Below are 22,286 nucleotides of genomic sequence, written 5' to 3' on the forward strand. Positions count from 1 at the left end.
GAGCCCCACGCAGTGACAGCAGTATCTTCCAAGGAACAGCCTTGCTGAACTTCTGGAATCTGCTCAGCAAATCCACGGAACCAGCACGGATGATCTCAGTGCATGCACTATCACATCTAAGAGCTCTCTGATAACTTCAAGTGCTCACATGTCATTCCAGCACAGCTGCTAAAGGCCTTGCAGAAATGCTTTCTCTTCCTGAGAAATGTTCCAGGAAAAAGCACGCTACTTCCTTGTGCTTAAGGACTGGCTTAACACATCCCAGCTCTGTTGTCTCTTGGATCTGAGCTTGTTTTTCATGGCTGTGAGGTACACCAAAAGCTCATTGAAAATGCTGGAGCACAGAGTGCCCCACCTCAGGCACAGCACTCAAATTGAGCAAAAGGAGAACTTAAGCTGATAAAGAGGAGGTTTAGATTTGATTTCAGGAAGAAATTCTTCCCTGTGAGGTGAGGCCCTGGCACAGGTTGTCCAGAGAAGCTGTGGCTGCCCCCTCCCTGGAAGCGTCCAAGGCCAGGTTGGAAGGGGCTTGGAGCAACCTGGGCTAGTGGAAGGTGTCCCTGCCCATGGCAGGGCATAGAGATGAGCTTTACGGTCCCTTCCTTAAAGCCCAAACCACTCTGATACCATGAGACTCTCAAGCCCAGGCTGGCAAAGCCCATTCCAGTTGTACAGTCCTCCAACTCCCAATGCTGCTGGGCTGGGTAGGGACCCAAGGCTGTGGCAGGGTCAGGTAGTGGTGTCTGTGCAAACTGGGACTCTCTTCAGGATCAACCCAGGTATTGGTACCCCCAGCTACAGGTTGACCTTTGTATTTTTGGCTTTATTTTCCTTTGGAAAAGGCCTCTCTGAAATACTGGAACACCTTAAGAAGGCAGAGGTACGAGGGGTGCTGCCAGGACACCTGAGCAGATGTTCAGCCTCCAAGTCCTCAGCGTGTGCCAGGATTCAGCATGTCCATTCATGCATGTTAACAACAGGCTATAAATACTCCAGGTCCTCCCCGGCTGCCGGCGCCTGAGCCTGGCAGGAGGGTGTGTGAGGACGAGCACTCACAGCTGGGGTCACCAGCACAGCTCCCAGTGCCCCCCATCCCACCCAGCCACCGCTGGGCTGCCCTGGCACATGTCGCAGTGAACTGGTTCATCCACTATGGTCGCATGGGCAGCCGAAGGCTCCGGCTCACAGGGGAGAGGATCAAAATTGTCTATGGAAAGTCTTGGGGCTGCCACCACCCCTTGGAGGAGCTCCCATCCTCTGACTCCGCTGATGGTGGACATCTCCTGAAGAGCCCTTGTTTGCAAGGGATTGGAATTGTTTTCCTTCCTGCACCGCACACGGAGCTGCAGCCTCTCCAGAGCTGCTCCGGCTGCTGTCTCCTCTGCTGCATGGAGGTGGCAACTCCAATGGAAATTTCCGTGCACTTCAAAGCACTACCTCAGGATATCTGCTTTTGTGAGAAAGTATCCCCAGTTAAAAATTAATGAAATTCACTTTTAGGATCATTTACTTTCCTCCATCTGAACAGCAGGATTTTTGCCAGCCTCTCCCCACAGGGAACGCAGAGCGTTCCTGCTTTGGCACCTTGGGGACCTGGCCTCTGGTGATTAGATTGCCAGTTAATATCAGTGATTAACACATTCACAATGGCTGGCTGAATCCCACTCTGACATTTTGCAAATGCTGCATGTTTGGGGAGTGTCTTCATCAGCTTTTGAAGTTCTGAGCTGTGAGCTCCCTGCAAACCCTCAGCCTGCACTGGAAACTGGGGCTGGGCCATAAGAGCAAACATGCCCCAAGAAGCAAACATATTAAGGATTAATTAAATACCAGGCTTTATTTAACTAAGCCTCTTCTCATAAGTATGTAGAGGCAGGAATCTGGAGTGAGCATCCATTTTTAGAAATGCAGTTAAACTTGGTGCTGTTTAAACCTGACATTGGGGTGCTGTACATCCCTCCTGACTCCCCAGTGCAGGAACAGACAGCACAGTGCTGATGAAAGGTGGCTGAGGGCATTCCCAGGGTTAAGAATGTTTCCTGTTCCCACATACGACACCCACCCTGGGGAGAGCTGGAAGCCCTGCAAGCACCCAAAGACTTTCTGGAGTCCACAGGGGTGACAAGTGCCAGCCCTGAGCAGTGGCAGGGACCCGGGGATGGCTCATCCTCCTTCTCTCCTCTCATCATCATGTTTTTTCATGAAAAGCTTATCCCTCCTGTTGTCTGCTCCACAGGCTCCACAGACAGTCCTATCAGTGCCAGTTTAAAGGTCTGGAGATCGATCCAGGAAATACCAAGGCAAGTGAATGAGATCAGGTCCAAGGTCATTTTTAGGTCCTGTTCAGAGAGCACTTCCTTGCCTTCCACATCCCCCACTGGCAGTGGAGGATCACACACAGCTGTAAACCATCACCACTGTGTCCCAGCTCCAGGCTGTCCTTGTGCCAGGGCCCTCTGGGATTCTGGGACACAGTGGAGCTGTTCTTCACCTTCTGTAGAGCAGAGAGCTGGCTCTGGAATGGGCTCAGGGTGTGTAGAGCTGCTTCAGGGTCTGAACCTGAGAAAGGGCAGTCACAGGAAAGGGCCACTCCCAGTGAGATCAGGGCAGTGGGGGATATGCTGGGATATGAAGGGATGTGGAGGGCTGGTTTTCAAGCATTGGTCATACCTCTGCAAACCCCCACCTTCCCCCTGCCCGTGACAGAGATGCTTGGGCACAACACGCAGGATGCCCTGTGGAATCCGGCATCACCCCCCCAGACAGAGACCCGGATCTCAGAACAAGGATAACAGCACTCAGCATCCCACTGTTCCCCCAAAACAAGCACCTCTGGGTGCAGCACAGACAACCCCCAGTGCTGGCAGAAGCAGCATTTTGGGTGCTCCCTTTTTGGGATATCCCTGTTCTCTCCCTTCCCAGGGACGCACAGGCAGAAAGAACAACCAGGGTCTTACTGATTGGAAAATACATTAACCATAGAGAATAGAGCTTTAATTTTTCTTTCTGAACAACAATAAGGAACAGTTTACATAAAAAACAAAAGCATGAATAAAATAATATAAAACAGATATTATACCACAGTGTGGAATTCAGATAATCTAAGAACATTAGCAGCACTTCTACAAAGAGATTAAAAGCCGTAAGTGCTCGTTAAGCTCAGATAGAGCAACTCCCAGAGACCAAAATGGCATCAAAACAGAGAAAAGCAGCAATTCAGTGTAGGGCAACAGAAAAGTCTAATGCCAGGACATCAGATACATTCAAATCCCTGCACTGAGGGGCAATTCCCTGTCCCAAAGAGCCTGGGATGGTGTGTGTCCCCCTGTGATGGCTGTGGCACCCACTCACCCTGCCCAGCTCTCCAGAACACTCCGTGCATGAGGGAAGTGACAATCGTGGGTCTGAGGTTGTTGGATTTTCAACAAGAGTTTTCATTAATTCTGTTTGGGAAAATAGATTCTCCTTCCCTGGCTCCTGGGAATTACTCTCCAAGGAGAAACTGAATTTCTGAGAATTTCAGTCAATCTTACATAGCCATGACAATAAAATCTTTATTCTCTCAGTATCCAGGATCAGGATTTTCAATTCTTTATCGTCCTTGGCAGCAAAGCCACACCCATTCCTAAAACTTCCATGTACTTAAGATCTTGTGCATAGTTTAAATTTTAGCATTGATTAAAAAAATAAATTGATTAAAATAAAAGGATAAGTGGTGCTTTTCCCCCCTTATCAAAGAGTTGATGCAAAGTGCCCTTGCTCCTAGTCATGTCCTACTACTGATGGCTCAGGAGCCACCATGGAGAAGGGACCATCACCTGCAGCTCTGTCTGGGCTCTGCTCAGCCTCCATGTGCAAAATCCATTTATAAAAGGAAGTTATTCAACTACTGAACGGGAATTTAAGGTATCACTAATCTAAAATTAGACACATTAGAAGACTTCCATGGCTATTCCAACAGCGAACATTCCCTGGGAAGTTCAGAAGGAAGTCACACACCGAGCTATGTGAACAGCACCGGAACAGCCTCAGTTGTGGCCCACACAGCCACCAGAGAACAGAAACATTGTGTCACTGGGGACCACGACAATTCAGGTGCCTTAATCACTGAAACAGGATTATTTGGGGCAGGTAACGAGGGTACTGAACGTCAGTGAGATCAGAGGAACATCTGATCTACTTCAGGGTGTCTGAAAAAACTTTTACAGGAATTTCTGACACAGAGTGTCAGAGTTCCAACCCTTCCACAGTGCTAGAAAGTTGTCACTCCATCTCTACATTGTGCTCTTTCTCTATCAATTTGTGCTCATACAGTAGTAAAATGCTGAAGACGTGCCCAGAAGTGCTGGGTACTCAGGGAAAATCCTAAATGGAGTGAAAAATAAGACAGAGGTTTTGATGACATGAAAAGTATTTTGGTCCTACTGATCAAAGGCTCAGAGGCTCCCATTGGCTGAAGATCAGTGCCCATAGAAAGCAATGATTTAAGATACTATAAGATATTTTTAATAGCAAACTTAGGTGATGAGAATCCCAAAACTAGTCCCATCCCTGTTCTGAAACCTGTTGGCCACAGTGGCTCCCAGGGGACCAGGCAGCTACTCAGGATAAACTGGGAAAGAGAGGGAAAGTAGGCAGGCAGGGTAAAATATATAACAAATAAATAAAGAACAAAGAATGGGAAGAATCTCATTCCATAAATTGTTCTTGGCCACAAGGCTTATGTCTCCAGGGTGGGATTTTGGGATGGGCTCAGCTTACCCATGGATGGGTTCCCAGCAGATCTGTGATCCCAACCTGCCACATCAAGAACATCCCTTCCCTTGGCCTGTTTTTCACTCATCAGTGACAATGGTTGACACCTGCAGTCCCACTGCTGGCTCCAGTTGCACTACAAGGTGCATTTGGATAAGCTAAGGGATGTTCACCATGTCAGGGGCTGGATGAGAGCAGGACAGGGAGGCAGCAAGAATCTGTCATGTAAAAAACCCCTCTCAGTCCTCATGAAAAATGTTCACAGCAAAGCAACTCAGAGTCTCAACATAGCAAGATAAAAACTCCTAGAAAAATCACACATTTTAGGAACAAAGACAATTTCTAAAGGGTCTGCATGAGTTAACACCAAAAGAGATGGGTACCAGGAGCTCCTTGGAAGGTTGCATCAGCAGAAAGCTCAAATGCAGGCAGAGAATCCATTAGTCACTCCCTCAGGGGGACGCGGGGCCAGGACACAAACATTCACTGGATTTAAACACACCAAGATTATCTGAGCAGAGCAACTCGAGCATGAGATAAACCCCAAACCCCACAGCTCTGCGGATGCTCAGTGAGGTGTGATGGGAGCCGAACAGCTCAGCCTGTGGAGCACATCCTTCCTCAGGCTCAGCTCTGGAGCGACCCAGAGCTGAGAACAGGGCTGGCAGGAAGTGGGATGCAAACCTTGCTGCACCCCAGGGAAGAATGCAGCAGTCTCATCAGAAAGCATGGAATGGTTTGGGTTGGAAAGGATCTTACAGCCATCTCAATTCCAACCCCCTTCCACCAGACCAGGTTGCTCCAAGCCCCGTCCAACCTGGCCCTGAACATTTCCAAGAATGGAGCAGCCACAGCTTCTCTGGATAACCTGTGCCAGGGCCTCACCACCCTTACCGGGAAGAATTTCTTCCTGAAATCCAATTTAACCCTGCCCTCTGTCCGTTTAAGGCACAGCAGCTCCAGTCCCTGGTCCCACAGAACCAAGAACAGGCTAAAGATAGTCCCCAGCTCACAGTGCCATTGCAGGGGGGGGCTCAGCTGCACGGAGCTGCTGGGGTGAGACATTCCTCTCCCCCAAGGAGCCAGACAAGATTGCTGTATATGGACAAGCACTCCCTGGTGACAGGCTTCTCCTCCATGGCTGCACAGCTGGGAGAAATCCATGCTGGATTCCAAGGCCACGATTCCCACTGTCGGAACCCCAGCACAAGGCTTTATCTCAGGGTGGTCTAGCTTGGGGGCAGAGCCATGCAGGAAAGGCTGGGCCAGAGAATGCCCACAAACAGCTGCACAACAAACCTTTTGCTTCCATTTTAGGAGTTTATAGCCATCAGAGCCCCAAACCTGGGGGTGCCTTGCTGTGGGTCTCCACAAGCACAAGAACCTGCCCTGGAGGGCCCAGCACAGCTGCCCCCACTGAGACTTGGGAAAGATGTCCAAACCAGAGCTGGGACCAGGCATGGACAGGGCCAGAGCACAGGGATTGTCACAGACTGATTCTGACCTCCTGGGAACACAAAGCTGGACCTCCATGTTCAGACTCAAGTGCTCACAAGAATTTAGTGAGCAAATGGTTTTCCTGATGTTTGTAGGGATTGGGGTGGAGCAGCACATGGGGCTCTGCCTGCAACAGGGGCTGGTGAGGACTCAGTTCCAATGTTCTACATGGGCCAGGGACACTCCCTCCCTACCCAAACAGGGTGGCCAGACACTTTTATCCTAAATTAAGTGACAGACTCCTCTTTGGACTATCTAATTTACCTAGGACACGCCAAAACCCAACTCTGCAACTGTTCTCACCCAGCAAATCCCCGGGCAAGGCACAAGACCCCACACAGCTCGAGCAGAGTAGCTCCTGCACACTCAGCACCATCTTTCCTCCTTTTGTTCTTCCTTTCCAGTTTTAAAGTCAGAACTAAGATGAAGCCAAGCTGAGGTCACGATGGTGGTTCTGCTCTGAGCTTCCTGTTGCCCCACCACAACAACTCTCCCAGAAACAGACTGGCACATCATGGAAGAGGTGCTATAGAAACCACACAGTTCTTAGAAGCAAAAGATTTCTCACCCCCCCCTCAAAAAATAACCCACTTAATTCACATATTTTCTCTCTATACTGTATATATATTATATATAGACACGGTTCTCTGGTAAACATGTACAAGATATCGTAAAGAACATTGAAAATGTCTATCTCCATTTGCACAACAGCACACATTCACACGCCAGCACACGAGGACACACAGTCAGGTACAATCAATAAATAAATACATTTTTTTCCCCTCGGAAATTATTCAAAAAACACTGCTATTGAGCGGCCCAAAGACACTCTCAGTTAATACAGACAGCAAATATTGTGCAGAATTTCTTGGCTGTTTTTGTTTAAGAACCAAGGAAAGAAGCTTCAAAGATGTCAGAGATGTTGCTTGGTCAGACTGTGTTTCAGGAGACCTGTCGGTTCCTGTCCCTCAGGAAGAGGAGGGCAGAGCACTTCCCTTCCCCTCTGGACAGGTTACACGGGACAATTCTGTCCTAGAACCTCGAGGGAACAGGAGCGGTCTGGGATGGAGAGAGGGCAGGAGCTTTTTGCTCTGCTTAGTGGAAAGATGGAAGATTCACACAGGAACTGGCAGATCTGAAGCTCTTTGTTTCCTGAGCTGCTTACAGACCAGCACCCTTTGGGGATTTACTGCAGGAAACTCTTGCAAGGAATTTCCTAGATCATTGTACACATCTGTTGGGATTATGAGGAGCAAAGGGCTGCCCATTGCTCTCCCCCTTGCCACAGCCTCTTCCCCCAAAGGTTCAGGATGTGCCACTCTCCCTGCCTTTTCCAGCTGTGACCTCCATGTCCCAGCATACAGAAAGTGCTCATTTTTCCACCCCATTTGCTCAAGCAGCAAACCACTTCACCACGCTCCACAGAACCTCCCTGAAGCAGCAGTTTTCTCTTGTGCAGATTGACATCTGTTTTCTGCAAGCAACATCTGACACGTGCCACAAGCCAACACAAAACAGCACAGACACGGGAGAAGGGAAAGGCCCTTTCCCTTCCGTGGGCAGCACTCCAGCAGCAAGGCAGGAGCAGGGCCTTCCCTTGCAGAGGAGTGGAGGAGAGCACACACACATCACACATTGCACAGAAGGGGAACACAAATTTTTGCAGCAAAACTTGAGAGAAAGTACCCTTAGAGAGAGAGGGCTCCAACCCAGTGCCTGCCCCATGGCCACAGCACAGCCCCCCCCCCCAGCTGGGCTGGACCCTCCAGCCACCCACACCTCTCTTTTGCCTGTATTGTTTTTACCTGAGTTGAAAAATGACTCCGACCCCTCTGCAGGGCTGAGGACACAGCAGCTGAGAGGCACTTCATGCAGCGGGCTCCAGCCCCAACACTGGAGCCACTGCAGGAAAAGTGGCCACACAAGTGCATCTTCCCAAAGCAAAGACCACTCAGAGACCTTGGGCTATTCTTCTCTTCACAGACATGTGGGGGAAGCCCACCAAGACCTAACTGGAGACTTTTGGTGGGCTTAGGGGGCTTGGCAGCACATGGAAAACCCACAGGCACCAAGGGGATTGTTTGCCCTGTCGAGCTTTGAGCAGCCGGTCTTAATGGCCAGAGGAGAAGACAGGCACCATCAGAGGGAAAGCCAAGATAATCAGGAGCTCTGACTTGCCTTCTGAGGAGCCCTCTCCTCACAGGGGCTGCAAAGGAATGACAGGGAGACCAGACTCCTACCACAAGCAGCTAAAGTAAGGCAGGTAAGAAAACCTCCAGCTGGGAGTTCCCAGAGGAGGTCAGGACCAGATTTCCCAGTGTTCAGAGAGGGTTACAGAAAAAACAACAAACCCAGTGCTGAGTTTGGAGCTGTTCTGAAAATCCATCCAGAGATGAAACTGTTGTGTGCTCAGATATTGTCGGAACAATGTAAAATCCCAGGGAGAAAACAGAGCCTTGGAAAATAAAATACTGAAGGGGATGCAACGCATCAAGGGACAAGATCAAAAGAGGAATTTCTGTGATCAAAGTCCCCCCTGTTACTGGCAGAACCTCATCATGTTGGTAAGCAGCTGAGGAATGGCAGCATCCCTGTGCTGTCTGGGCTCACAGACTGGCTGCCTTCCCACTGCCAGGAAGCAGCTTTATGTCTGTGCCACAAAGGGTGTGGAGTTCTGCTCTCCCCACCCCCGAGCTCTGCCCTGGGATGCTGGCAATGCCTGGGCAGTTGTGGTGGGCACACACCTGCTGCCCTTCTGCTGCAGCAAGGCCAGGAAGTGACTGCCTGGTCCTGCTCCCGACGGGTAACACACACCTAGACGGATCTTTGGTTGAGTCACTGCAGAAGGTCTGAGCTGGGGCCCCTGGCACAGCACTTGGGGAGCCGAGGGTACTCCCAGCTCAGCCAGCAGCACGTGTCCCACTGCCTGAGTTCCACAGGTGTGGCACTTGGAGAAAGAGGAGAAAGGAGGAAGCATCGGAGGGGAGTCCCGGCTCTTTGGATCCCTCGTCTGCCCTGTGTCCTTCATTTGTTCTCAATCAGAGTCTGCACTTTATAGACAAGGTCCCGAGCCAGCTTCAGGATCTGCTTGGTGTTGTGTCGCTCGGCCATTTCTGGAACACAGACAGAGGAACCCAGAGAGGTCAGAGTTGAGCAGGCCCAGCCCCACAGCTCCTCATCTGAGCCCCAGGTGAGAGCTAAAGCTGTGAGCTCCTGCCTACATTCCCAACACCGTCCATCACAGAGACACTTGGCTCTGGAGAGCTCCTCAGGATGGTGGTAGCCAGCAGGAAGCATAACCTACATTCTCAGCTCCCTTCAACATGTCCAGGTGGGCCAGGGCTGAGGATGGCATGGGGATTCCCCCAGCACCACCAGACCCCCCAGAGCCCAACTGTTTAGGGGCACAAGGGCTCTACCACCGCGTTCCACAACCACACACTGCTTTGTGTGTGTTAAACATTTACAGCAGAGCCCAGACACGACTGCCTACACCCAGCCACGTGCTGCACACATCTGAGCAGCTGCCACAGATTCAGCCTGACAGAACACAAGCTGTACCGTTGAAAAACTTGATGATGTCTGTGAAATCCATGTTGTTCTCCAGGATGATGTCCCGGTACATTTCCACCAGGGCCAGGGCTATGAAGAGCACGTAGTGAGCAGAGGAGACGTGTGCGGCGGCCCAGATGGTCTCCCAGACGGCGAACACGTCGTCGTACACCAGCTCTGAGAACAGAACAGCCCAGCACTTACCACACCAGCCATGGCTTCACACCATCCTGACTCACAGAGCTCACAGCAGCGCTGGGGAGACACGCTGGGAGGCTTCTTTCCACGAGAACCTGTTCCGGCTGGAAGCGATAAGTCAGTCACCTGTACGGAGACACATTCTGGCCTGCAGCAGGTGGCACAGGCCTCAGGACACACTCCTGGTGAGGCTCAGCAGCAGCTCTGGAAAAACAGGTTCTGCATCTAGACGGAACAGTCAGCCCCATACAAGCCAGGGAAAAGTGAAAAGTAATTTAGAGTTAAGTTTAAACTACTAATTTGCAGAGTGTGCTGAGAAGCCTGGAAGCCTGGCAGACCCTGCCCACCCCCAGCCTGGGTGGTCTCAGCACACACCTCTCTTGAAGTCCAGGAGAAACCATCGGTAGCAGAAGTAGAAATGAGTGTAATCCCCATTCTGGTGCATCAACTCAAAGAGCTCAGAGTCCAGAATCTGTCAAGAAAAGCAAAAGGAAACTCAGCAGTGCGCACAGGAGGCCACAGCCATCCTTCTGCCTGCTTCCCTCTGCTCCCACTGCTTTCCTACTGCACCAGCTCCACCAACTCATCCCTCCCTTTCCTGGCACACATTACTCCAGGCTGTCTTTAGAGCCCCTGCTCTCCCCTCTTGCTTCCCACCACTGAAACCCCTCTCAGCCCTTCCAAGACCCCCATCCCACCACCAGCTTTCCCCCTTGGGTGTGAGAAGCCACTGTCCACATGCCAGGACCCCTTACCTGGATCAGTGACCTCATGTTGGCAAAGTGGGTGTCCATGGCTCCTCCATGGGGGAAATTCTGATTCATCCTCTTCATCAGCTCGGTGAAACAGCTGAAAGCCAGAGCCTCTGTGCAGGGAGGAGAGACACCACTGCTGGGCTGCACAGGCTCTGCTGCACCTGCTCCCACAGCCACCTGCAGCAGGAATATCCCTCCAAAAAGTCCACCCTGTCCCCAGGTTGGGCTCCTGGGAGCCAGACAGCACCAAGGACAAAGGGGATCATGCTCCCCACCTCTAAGCATGGGACCCTCTATGCAAAGAGCCACCACAAGCCTGGCAGATTCCCCCACATGATCCCACAAAGGGACAGGGAAAGCAGAGCCACTCACTCACCATCATCCAGGATGACCAGGAGAGGGGCCAGCAAGTCACACATCCCCTGCACGTAGCCAATCTCAATGTGCTGCCAGATGTAGCTGTGTGAGAGAGCAGGAAAGGTGACCAAGTGCCACTGCCTGGTACCTCCTTTGCCCGTGCCCTGCCTCCCTTCCTGGGATGAGGGGGGAAATCTCACCTGTTTATTCTGTTATCTTTGTGTTGTAAATTATTAAATTCCAAGTCAGGCATGCATGGCACAGTCCTGGATTGACACCCTGCCATGGCTATGTCCCAGGGTGTCCATTCAGGGCTGTGCCATGGCCATTGCATGGAAAAATCAGTGCAGGGAAAAGCAAAACTGGAAAGCGCAGCACAGTAGGGTCATTGGTTAAAGGACAGAGACTGATGGAATTTGTTAATTTATTTCTCATTCTCATCCCTCCCCCTCAAATCATCCTCTTGATTCTCTGTGCATAATACTGCCTGCCTTGCCTTGCCATTCCCAGTGTCCCAGGAAGCAGTCGGCCCTGCAGGGATATCTTCCCTTATTTGGTAGCAAGTCAAAATGCGTTCAGAAAGGGCTCGGATCTGCTGCTGGCACAAGGGAACGATCTTTTCCAGCCTGACCACTGGTTTTCCAAAATCTGCTGTACTGAAGTTCTAATCTCAGCAGAGATCTCCAGCTTTGGCTGTCAGATGAAGTGACAGCGCTGATGGAACAGCAGCTTCTCCTCATGTTTGCAGGATGAGTAATAATATTTTATCCTTTCCTGCCCGTGAAGCAGTGGCTGAGCTGGAGCGGGTCTGAGTTGGTGAGTGTCACTCAGCCAGCTCTGAGTCACAGGGACTCAGCAAAGACACTCAAAAAAGGACCCATGTCTGGCTCTCTCCTGGGGTTTTGGGTAGGCAATAACCATTCCAGCAGTTCAGGTACTTCCTCATTAGCACTATGGCTCTGTGAGCTTGTTAAAGCCTTTTCCAGGCATATTCCAGAGAGCAGGTAGGCTAAATCCAGTGCAGTAGGTGCAGGCAGCTCAGGCAGCCTCTACCTTGGCCAAAAACCCAGCACATGACAGTCAAGGGACAGCTGGACACCTCTAAGCATGGGACACCTTGGTCTGGGAACCTCTGTGTTCTTGGAGCAGCAGCCCCGGTGCTGGGATGATGAGGGGATTTGGGAGCAGAAGTCAAGGAAGTAAAACTCAGTAGCCAGAGCAAAGTTCAGGGCTCCAGCATCAAGGTGAATTCCAGGAAGCCCCTCGACCCCCCCAGCTCCCACCTGCACATGACATTGCGGAGCTTCTCCAGGTTGGCCGGGGTGAAGTACCAGTAGTTGCGGTCACAGCGCTGCACGTCCTTCTCGATGCGGTGCAGGTTCACTGTGTACATGTCCAGCAGCTCTGGCTGCCCAAAACAAGAGCAAAGTTGATTTGCTCTCAAAGAAAAAAAGGATTGCAAGGGCAATGGAGCGACAGGGCAGAGTTTGGGTGGGAAGTGGGAGCCCCTCTACACCCAACTATGGGATCAGCACGGGGCAAATGCAGGTCAGTCCTGCCCCTCCACTTGGCCCTGTGAGGCTACATCTGGAGTGTTGTGTTCAGTTCTGATCTTCATAGCTGAGGAAGGACAAGGAGCTACTGGAGAGGGTCCAGTGAAGACCACAGGGGTCTGGTGCATCTCTCTGATGAGGAGAGACTGGGGAGCTGGGCCTGGTTAGTCTGGAGAAGACTGAGAGGGGATCCCATCAATCCAGACAAATATCTCCAAGGGGTGTCAGAGGATGGTGCCAGACTCTGTTCAGTGCTGTCCAGTGACAGGACAAGGAGCAATGGCCGTAAACTAAACCAAAAAAGTTCCACCTCAACATGAGGAAGAACTTCTTTCCATGGAGGGTGGCAGAACCCTGGAACAGTTGTCCAGGAAGGGTATGGAATCTCCCTGTCTGGAGACATTCCTAACCCACCTGGACACATTCCTGTGTCACCTGCTCCAGGTGACCCTGCCTTGGCAGGGGGGTTGGACTGGATGATCTCCAGAGGTCCGTTCCCACCCCAACTACTCTGGGATTCTGTGGTTCTGTGAAATAGCGAGGCAGCCAGGAAGAAACCCACCCTGAACAGGTCCATACTTACAGAGTAGGTGACACCCGTGGAGGAGAGAGCAGATGTTTCACTGTTGGTCAGATCAGTCACAGCCACAGCCAGGGAATCCAGCTGTGGGTACAGACTCTCCATTTCTGGCTCCTCAGAGAGGTTGTCCTCACTCTCCACCAAGCTCTGCTTCTCAGCCTCGCTGTCTGCCCAGCTCTCCACCACAGTCAGGGCCACAGTGTCACTCAGGGCCCCCGCCGGGCCCTCACCCATGGGAACAAAGTCCACACTTCCAACACTGGGAAATTCACCTTCCAGGCTGTCTTGGCCCTGCAGCTTCTCCTGCTGGACACCATCCGTGTCCACTGAGGCTGGCACATCGGACCCACCAGCCTTTCCCTGGGAGCTGGACGAGGATTTATTGGTTTCCAGGGCACTGTCCTCGTTGCTGAAGCTGCGCTCTGAGAACCCTGATGTGATGGAGAAGTTTTGGGAAGAGGGGTGGCCAGAATCAGGGGAACAAGTGCCATTGGGAACTGTCCCATTGGGGACCTTGCTTTGTTTGCCATCTTCCAGCTGAGCATCTACTTCAGTCTGTTCCACTTCATCCACAGATTCAAACACCTGCAAAGTGTGAGCAGAGACACACAGGGGAGCATCATGGAATTCAGCAAACTGCTGGGGACATAGTGCCCATATTCCCAAGAGCTGTGTACTCATAGAGCCCATGTTCCCAACAGCGGAGGGAGAGGAAAATCACCCTTTAGCTTCCTCTCCTTGGATTTGAGTCAGCATGTGGTCATTTGCACAACTCCAAACCCACAAATCCCTGCTCTGAAGGGCTATGCTTTGCTTGGCATTATACACTGGGCAGAAAGTGATTTAAACAGGTGTTAAACACCTGGGCAGTAACAGAGGGAGCAGCCACAGGCCCTCAAGTGTGACAGCCATGGGGCAGAGCAGGCAGGTGAATATTCAACACCACAAGCGGAGCACAGTTCTGACCTTAGTGGCTCCGAAGCAGGCTGGGGACTCATTTACCTCCACCAACACTGGTTCTGTTTGCCAGAGATCCCCATGGTTATGGCTGAGGGGTCAGACCAAGCCAGGGCAGAACTGTGAGGACAAGAAAAGGAGGGGACAAGGTGTTGCAGCTCACCTGGGTGCTGGAGCTGGAGTCACTCTGCAGCCGGGCGTGGTTCTGTCGGCCAGAGCTGCAGCTCTGGGAGGACTGCAAGGGAGAGGGAAAAGGGCAGTGAGAAGGCAGAGAGCACAGGGTCTGGGTGGGGGAGCTCAAGCAGAGGTGGCATTTCTGCAGGTGAAGAACAAGCAGAAAATTCATCCAGTAAATTCTCCTATGTGACCCATGAAGGACGTTCCCATCACATTGACTCTGCCGTGTGTGTCACCCAGAGCAGTGCTCTGCCTCAGCCACCGTCACCGACTGCTGGGGAAGGTGACAAAAGCCAAAGTCCCAGGCCAGTGCAGTTGTCAAGAGCTGCGTGTTGGGTCTGGAAGGAGCCGCTTTCCTCTGGCCTGTAGAGAGGTCACGCTGCCTCCCTGGAGTGCAAATTTCTACAAATCTCTGTCCTAATTTGGCAGCAATGCGGCTCAGCCCGGCTCAGTTTACATAAACGATGAAGTCACAGGCTATAAAACAGCCCCTCCAAGCATATTCATGCTCTTTTCCTTTTCTTAAAGGACAAATATTGATGTTTTAAGCCAGACTTAGTGGAGGCAGCTCCTCTCAAAGTCACGAGTACCCTGTTCTGGCTTCCAGCTGAAGCATAGAGGGAAGGGCTGGGCTTTGCAAGCACCAGCTCCATGCTCAGCCTTGTGGATTCCCTCTGAGCCGCCAGTGCTCGATCAGTGTGAGTCCTCCCCGTTATCTGAGCAGATGTGCAGAGCATGGAATGACATCACACACAAACAAAAGGATTTTAAGAAAATACAGCGCATTCAGACCAGCAGGAGTTGTCTCCACCCTTGTATTGTGGGTGTTTGCTGGGCAGGGCTCTGATGGAGAGAGGAAGGGCGACAGCTTTCCTCCATTACCATGGGAGCACTTAAAACAGGAAATTTCAGGTTCAGATGGAAAAAGGGTGAACATTTGCCTGTGTTAACTGTGCCAGCTCTCCTCCCCGTCCCTGTTCCCAGAAGAACCGAAGAACCACGGCGGAGATGCTGAGGGGAGGGGAATGATTCCTGGAGTTACAGCCATGCCAACAGTGTAGCCCAGCTCTGCTCAGCCCCTCTAGGAGCTGCATCATTCAGTTCCAAACAGCTCCTGGTTCAGACCTGCCTTCCCTGCCTCTCTCCCTCTCTGTACATAGCCTGCAGGATTGGAGCTGAGCTCATCTCTTTCCCAAAGCACCCACACAAACTTCCCAGTGGGAACCAGATCAAGTCTCCAGCGCTCAGCTCCCAGGTCCTGTTCATTTGGGCCTCCCCTCGCCCTCAGTGTGGCAGCCTGAGGTCACGCAACCCAGCACCACGTGCTCTGCCGTGCTGGGCTCTGCTCCTCCAAGGACAAAACTCTCACAGAAGCACTCCCTGGCCGCTGTTCCCAGGACTGCCTTTCCTTTAACAGGCTTTTCCCTCCACACCCTTTGGTTTGGGCTGTGGATCTAACTCTTAAAAGCCAGTCCCACAGAGCTGGGTGTTCCCAGCTCTGTCCCACGATGGCACTGTGTACCAAGGGTATACTGAGGTTCCTCTGTGCTGAGCAGCTGATGGAAAAGGGAGCCAGTAAGCCCACTACCCTGTTTCACAGCCCCTCAGTGCCAGCAGCATGGTCTTCCCTGCCCTTACTTCAACAGTCTTCCATGGAGCTAAACCTGATGTGCACCAGGAGTGCATCAGGTAATGAGTACCTCATTCTCCAGAATACCCACAAGGAATATCTCACAGGACTGGTGAGAGTGTCTGGATTCGGCCATGTGGCCCCACAAATGAGTTACAGGGTCCTGCTGCCCCATTGCCCTTTGCCAGGAGTCCCTGCCCTCTCCAGCAGGGAGCCTGGGTGGACACAGCCCCCCCGAGCCCCCACAGCCTCACCTCATTGCTGATGGTCGAGTCCCTGTGCATCATCCTCTGGATGTGGGAGTCCAGGCTGGCCCCCGAGGAGCACTTGGCCAGCGCGGCCGCGTGTGACTCCTTCTCGCGCTGCCGGACGATGGCCTCGCAGCCCAGCCACTCTGCCATCGTGTGCTCGTAGCAGGCACGGGTCTGCTCGTCAGCCTGCAGCATGGGGGGGACACAGGGGCTTGGAATGGCTGTCCCTGGAGAGCCCAAACCCAGTCCCTTCTGAACCCCCAAGCCTTGCACAGAGGAGCGAACACTCGTCTTTACTATGGCTGGATGGGATATAGTCACCCATCCGCTGCACAGTGCCTGACCCACAAAACCTGGCCAAAATTAGGATGGGAAATGCCCATCCATCTCCTCCCTGCCTTCCAGAGGTGTGCAGGGCACTGAATATGAGGAACCAGCAGCTGCACAGGGCAGCGTCAAGCTTGGTCCTGTCAATTCCTGCTGATCCGAGTCTTTCTCCTGCTCCTACCTACAGGCCAGTCCAGAGTGGACACGATGCCCAGTGGGCTCTGCAAACAGACCCTTCAAGCTGTGCAGTACCCAGGGCACATCAATGCCACACTGCTGAGCCGGCAGCACACCCACACCAACCTCCTTTCTCTCTGCCTCCGTCATCCCAAATTGGTAATGGCCCAGCAGGAAGGGCCAGACGGCCTTCCTGATCTCGTGCTGGATCCCGCCATAGTAGATCAGCCGCAGCAACTCCTGGTCCTCGTAACTCTGTGGGAAGAGCTTGGTCAGTGCACAGACACAGCCAGGACATGGCCCATTGGGTGTAAGGCCCAGCTGTGCCACCTTTCAGTACCTGGAACACTGCCCAGATCCCGACTACCCCCAAACCCACTGCCCATCCACTGCAGATGATCCCTCAGATCCCTGCCTGTGCTCAGGTAGAGCCAGAGGCTGCTGTGAGTGAACATTTTGGCTCATCACACCAGAAACTGGCCCATCAAGGTCACTGACGGTCACTGCTGTGCCTCTGAGCCTGGCAGCACAGCAGATCCCCCCTCAAGGCCACAGTAATCAGGTGACAGACACTGCCCAGGTGGGCTCTGAGCAGAAGCAAGTCTAGGTGAGCAGTATTCATTCCCCAGCTCCCACGTGCCAAGGATTAGGAGCCCTGTGCAGCCTAGGACAGGCTGGCTGACTTCCCTCCTAGAGGAACTTCTCAATGTGCTTGGCCTCATCGTGCTACAACCACCCGGGACACCCCGAGCGCACCAGAGCTGGTGTGTCCCCAGAGCCCTGGCTCTACCGTGCTGTCCTGCAGGTATCTCTGCCAGATGTCCACAGTCAGCCCCGAGCTGGCACTGCAGGGGACGTCAGAGGACACGATATTGTGGTTCACCAGCGCAGACAGGTGGGTCCTCACCGTGGACAGGTGTCTGCAATAGGCCAGCCCTGCAGCAGAGAAAACCAAACATTCATCCTTGGACCTCAGGGAGCCATGAGGGTGAAGAGCAGGAGAAAGTTCTAATGAGTCTGTTCTTTGAGGGAGATCCTCTGAAGCCACATCCCAAAGTAGGGAATCTACTGGGACAGGACCACCAGTGCTGCTGCTCACCGGGCTCAAGTCCAAGGATCAGAGTCCATGTGTTTGCTCCCCATCCTGAGCACGTGCACAGACTGGTCCCAATACCCCTGGCCACTGGCAGCTGGCTCAGCACCACTCCCAGCCTGGGGCCCAGAGCCTTATCCCTCACCCATCACACATCTCATGGCAGTAGGAATGTGACAGGTACTCACAGCCATAGAAGGCCCGGGAGAGGATTTGGTACTTCATGTTGTCACACAGGAGCTTCAGTGGAGCTCTGCCAACAAAAACACAGGGGATGTGAGGAGAGGAAATGCTCCCATGCATCCCCTCAGCCTGGCTTTGATCTGACTGATCCAGCTGTGCCTGCAGAGATGCAGCACAGGACCCTGCTCAGCCTCAGAGCAGCAATTCCTGCTGCCAGGATACGGCCACAGAGCAGCTGAGATGTCCCAGATGCCCTGGCTTTGCTGTGCCCACGTGTCCCACGGGAGCAGCAGCTCCTCGTACCTCTCGTGGCTGCAGCCGTTGGCCGGGCCCCCGTCCGAGGAGCCGCTCTGGGAGCAGGAGGAGCAGGAGGACTTGCGGGTGCTGGGCTGCCACATGGGGGGCAGGACAGCCCCTGGCCCGTCCATCAGGTCCTGGGGCACTGTGGGAGTGGAGAGGAGCATCAGGGACCGCCTGGCACTGCCCCTGGAGCCTGGGACACACAGGGGGTCAACAGAGAGCTTTGATTAGCAAAGGCAGCATCCCACTCTTCCCAAGGAGGCTCCAGCGACCAGGCAGAACCCACTGCAGGGAATCACAGCACCTGCACTGGTGAGCTCAGGAGAAAGGAAAGGGAACAAAGAGCATTGATGAGAGAACCATCTGCTAATTAACAAGCTCATTCAGAAAGCTGGTCTTAAACTGCTTTGTGCTGACCAAGGCAGAAACCCAACACCCAACGCAGAGACTCCAGAGAAGGGGCTGCAACAGACTGAAACAGATGAGAAAAAACAGGATTGAAGTCAACTGCTGTCCCAGGAAGAGCCGATCACTGGCAGGGAAAAGCCCCCACCTCTCAAACACTAGGATCCCATCCAAGATTCAGGGAAAGAAGGGAGCAGCAAAATCACAAGACAGGAGATGAAGACATGGATGAAGAGGTTGAGAGGGACAGCAGGAGCTCTGCATATTGTCACTTGCTAAATCCTGCTTAAACTTGAAGTGCTACTGCAAAAGCCTTGTGTCCTGCTCAGGTACTGTCCACGCACTGGCCAGGAGATGGAGAATAACCCTATTTACTCCTCCTTGGAAATTAAATCATGGTAGAAATTCCATCTTCTGGCCATGAGAGGGTTTCCTCGCACCCTTGGTCTCACTGACTCTCCTTGCTTGTGGTATTGAATAGCTGGTACCGGCAAGAAAAAATGTTGAAATATTTCTATAAAAGCCCCTTCCTTTCCCCTCCCACTGAGCTGATGGGTCAGTGATGGTCAGCAGGGACAGGGACACCTCTGCAGGACCTGTCAAGTGACAACACAGGTGAGCTGAATGCCAGACACAACCAACCACAACAGCTCCATTACACTGGTGCTGGCAGGTCCCCAGAGCAGCACAGGGAGGTCGGGACGTGATGAGGAGACTCAGACACCGTTTAGGGATCACCACCATACTGCTTGCAGTTGGAGTCCTCGTCATCTTCCCTCTCCCAGCACTCACAGAGATCACAGGTGCACGGAATGGGTGAAAAGTACCATTAATGGCAACTAGAGACACAGAGAGAGGACAAGGGCACAAATGAAAGGGCAGAAAGGAAGAATCTGCAGACAAGAGAGAATGATGCAGTTCCACCCCCCTCTGGGAAGGTCCACAGGAATGGCACAGGCTGTGATGACGCCAGCTGAGGAGATGGCAGCAATTCATTTCACAGCAAATGTGGCCCCCAGCATGGAATTTTAAGGGGTAGATCAAAAGACAGCCACAGAAAGGAGCATCTCTATCTGCTGTTTTAGCTTCAATCAGATTTTTATCTGACTCACTGAATCGTGTTAGTCAGCTAAAGGCAGGGAGAACCAAGTATAACCTTAACTGATGTTATGGAGGAGTCACAGGGGATGTGATTTCCCCCTTACAGCCTCAAAAATATAGGAACAAGGTTTTGATCACATTTCACAGCTTTTTAAAAAAATCTCCACAAGTCTTCTATCTAAAACTGGTGGGTTTTCTCCCTTACAAAGTCACCTATGATGTCCCCAGATGTCAGAAAAAGGTTCTTGGTATCTCACAGAAGAGTGAGGATGAATGTAAAGATATCTCAGCCAAGTTCAAATCATTCACCACCAGACATTAAGAGACACTTGTGGTTTGGTGCATCCAGCAGCATCCCCTCCCTTGCCCTATGAGTCAGGAACTGAAGACACATGGGAGAAAGGTGCTGTGACCTCCCCTTTGTGCTGCAGAAGCCACACTGAAGGAACATCACTGGATTTAATGCAGCACTGGCTGAGCTGGCCTGGGACAGCAAGAGAAGAATCAGCCTTGGGGGCTTGTGATGGTGGAAAGTGACCCCCGAGTGACCAAAGTGAATATTCCTACTCATGTTATGTGTAAGAGGTTTATTTCCTGCCCATTAAAGCTGTTGTGGCTGTTGTGCAGCTGCAGAAACAAAGGACTCAACAGCAAGCAGAAGGTTGAAACAAAAATCCATAGATAGAATCCTGGAATGGTTTGGGTTGGGAGGGACCTTAAAGCTTATCTCATTCCAACCCCTGCCATGGGCAGGGACACCTCCCACTATCCCAGGTTGCTCTAAGCCTCATCCAACCTGGCCTTGAACACCTCCAGGACTGGGGCAGCCACGGCTTCTCTGGGCAACCTGTGCCAGGGCCTGTCCATCCTCCCAGGAAGGAATGATGACATTGAACAGGCAGCACTGACACAACCAAAGCTCTTCCTCTGGAATCACCTCCTGGTTTGCCATGTGCCCATCAGTGCCGTGTCCCAGCAGCTCATACATCCCATGAGAACCCCCCAAAACTCTGCCCTGCACTCACCAAACTCAGCCTGTGTCCCGGGGTAGATTATCCTGAACACATAATCTGTGGCTTCGTCATCCTCCTTGTCGGACGCGGACTCGGAGGAGCCCTGGGGGCTTCGCTTCCTCAGCTTGGGAAACACTTTGCCCTGGGGGAACAAAACCAGCCCTTCACAAGATGCCCCACACTCGACCACTCACTTCCTGAGCTCCTGCCCCATCACAGCACATGCCTTTCCAGCCTGGATGACTTTGCACATTCCCTGGGCTGGAGCAGCCTTTGGATTAAGCCTCCCATTACAGGGTGGCTCTACAACCCTGTTGAGCACAGGGTATGTACAACACACGAGAACCAAACCCTCCCTGCCCCATGGGCAGCCCTCCCACACCAGCCCCCTGAGTTTTTCCAATGGGTCTGTTTAGCTGGTCAAGGCCTTGAGCTAAAACAAACCGCCATATTTTTAAGCCCACCTTCCTTATTAATTTTGGGAAGGGGATTACTTAAAACACAGAAGCTGCTAGTGCCAGGCAGAGGGTTCTCCCCAGCAGCTCCACTTCGGACACTCCACACGGGAACACCAGCAGGAACCCCAGGAAACAGCCCAGTTTCAGAGCACCCACCTTTCCCCGCTGTGACCAGAGGGGTGGGTCCAGCTGCCCATGGGGCAGGAGGCCGTTCTCCAGGCAGGACAGGAACTGCAGCAAGTGCCCTCCTCGGGGGAACCGCAGCGGCGGCCTCTGGATCCCATCCTGGCTCACCAGGACCACCGTCCCACCACTGTCTACTATTGGCAACAGTGACAGCAGGGAGAAGAGACATCAGCGAGGGAAACAGCACCAGTCCGAAAGGCAGAGGGCAGGAAAGCTCAGGGAATTGTCTTTCTAGCATGGAAAAAAAAAAGGACTTTCTTCCTTGTAATGGACTTGGAGAAGAATCCAAACAAGTCTGGGGCCCTGGAGAAGGTTTGCTAGGATCACACCCTTGGAAACCAGAGTGCCCTGCTCTGCAAGGAGCACTCCCAGCCAAGCACTACAGCCAGGAGGTGGTGGAAAGGTTTTCCTGGAAGCATTTACATCATAGTGACCACCCAGAGCTCTGGACATCTGTCCTGGAGCCAAATCCAAGCTGTGGGCACTCCCCAGAGGTAAGGAATCAGGGTGTCAGGGTGCCACAGCCTCCAGGAGCCCCTGCTGTGGCCTTACCTTGCTGGTGACAGTGCAGATAAACGATCTCCTCCAGGCGAATGGTCATGGCATAGTCCCAGTACACACTGGAACAGAGACAGGGAAGCCATGAGCCTTAGGGATGTAAGAGGCTCTGCTTCTGCCCACATCAGCTCCAGATCCTGCCTCCAGATACCCTGGTGACAGGGGAAGTCACAGAAAAGAGGAGGTCCCAGAGCAGTGACACCAGCCTGGAGAGTGACAACAT

General features: G+C 52.5%; 1 protein-coding gene across 4 annotated transcripts in view; it reads right to left on the reverse strand.

The window, feature by feature from the left end:
- Positions 1 to 5,676: 5,676 nt before the first annotated feature.
- Positions 5,677 to 22,286, reverse strand: part of SGSM1 (small G protein signaling modulator 1) — a 36,442-nt gene continuing 19,832 nt past the window's right edge. For 2 of the 4 annotated variants that reach the window (XM_027711246.2, XM_027711248.2), the window contains 16 exons: positions 22,058 to 22,125; positions 21,476 to 21,639; positions 20,874 to 21,003; positions 18,346 to 18,484; positions 18,048 to 18,112; positions 17,557 to 17,702; positions 16,893 to 17,021; positions 16,266 to 16,448; positions 14,368 to 14,439; positions 13,251 to 13,832; positions 12,398 to 12,522; positions 11,134 to 11,216; positions 10,758 to 10,867; positions 10,378 to 10,474; positions 9,814 to 9,981; positions 5,677 to 9,365 (listed from right to left, as the gene is read on the reverse strand). In XM_027711246.2, coding sequence (XP_027567047.1) covers positions 9,277 to 9,365; positions 9,814 to 9,981; positions 10,378 to 10,474; positions 10,758 to 10,867; positions 11,134 to 11,216; positions 12,398 to 12,522; positions 13,251 to 13,832; positions 14,368 to 14,439; positions 16,266 to 16,448; positions 16,893 to 17,021; positions 17,557 to 17,702; positions 18,048 to 18,112; positions 18,346 to 18,484; positions 20,874 to 21,003; positions 21,476 to 21,639; positions 22,058 to 22,125 — 2,350 coding nt within the window. In that variant the 3' untranslated portion in view covers positions 5,677 to 9,276. Of the gene's footprint in view, positions 9,366 to 9,813; positions 9,982 to 10,377; positions 10,475 to 10,757; positions 10,868 to 11,133; positions 11,217 to 12,397; positions 12,523 to 13,250; positions 13,833 to 14,367; positions 14,440 to 16,265; positions 16,449 to 16,892; positions 17,022 to 17,556; positions 17,703 to 18,047; positions 18,113 to 18,345; positions 18,485 to 19,406; positions 19,587 to 20,873; positions 21,004 to 21,475; positions 21,640 to 22,057; positions 22,126 to 22,286 lie in introns of all 4 variants that reach the window. The other 2 variants (XM_027711249.2, XM_027711247.2) reach the window with 2 other exon arrangements.

Source organism: Pipra filicauda, unplaced genomic scaffold (assembly GCF_003945595.2).
Source record: "Pipra filicauda isolate LSUMZ 115617 unplaced genomic scaffold, ASM394559v2 scaffold33_size4404698_pilon, whole genome shotgun sequence".
NCBI lineage: Eukaryota > Metazoa > Chordata > Aves > Passeriformes > Pipridae > Pipra > Pipra filicauda.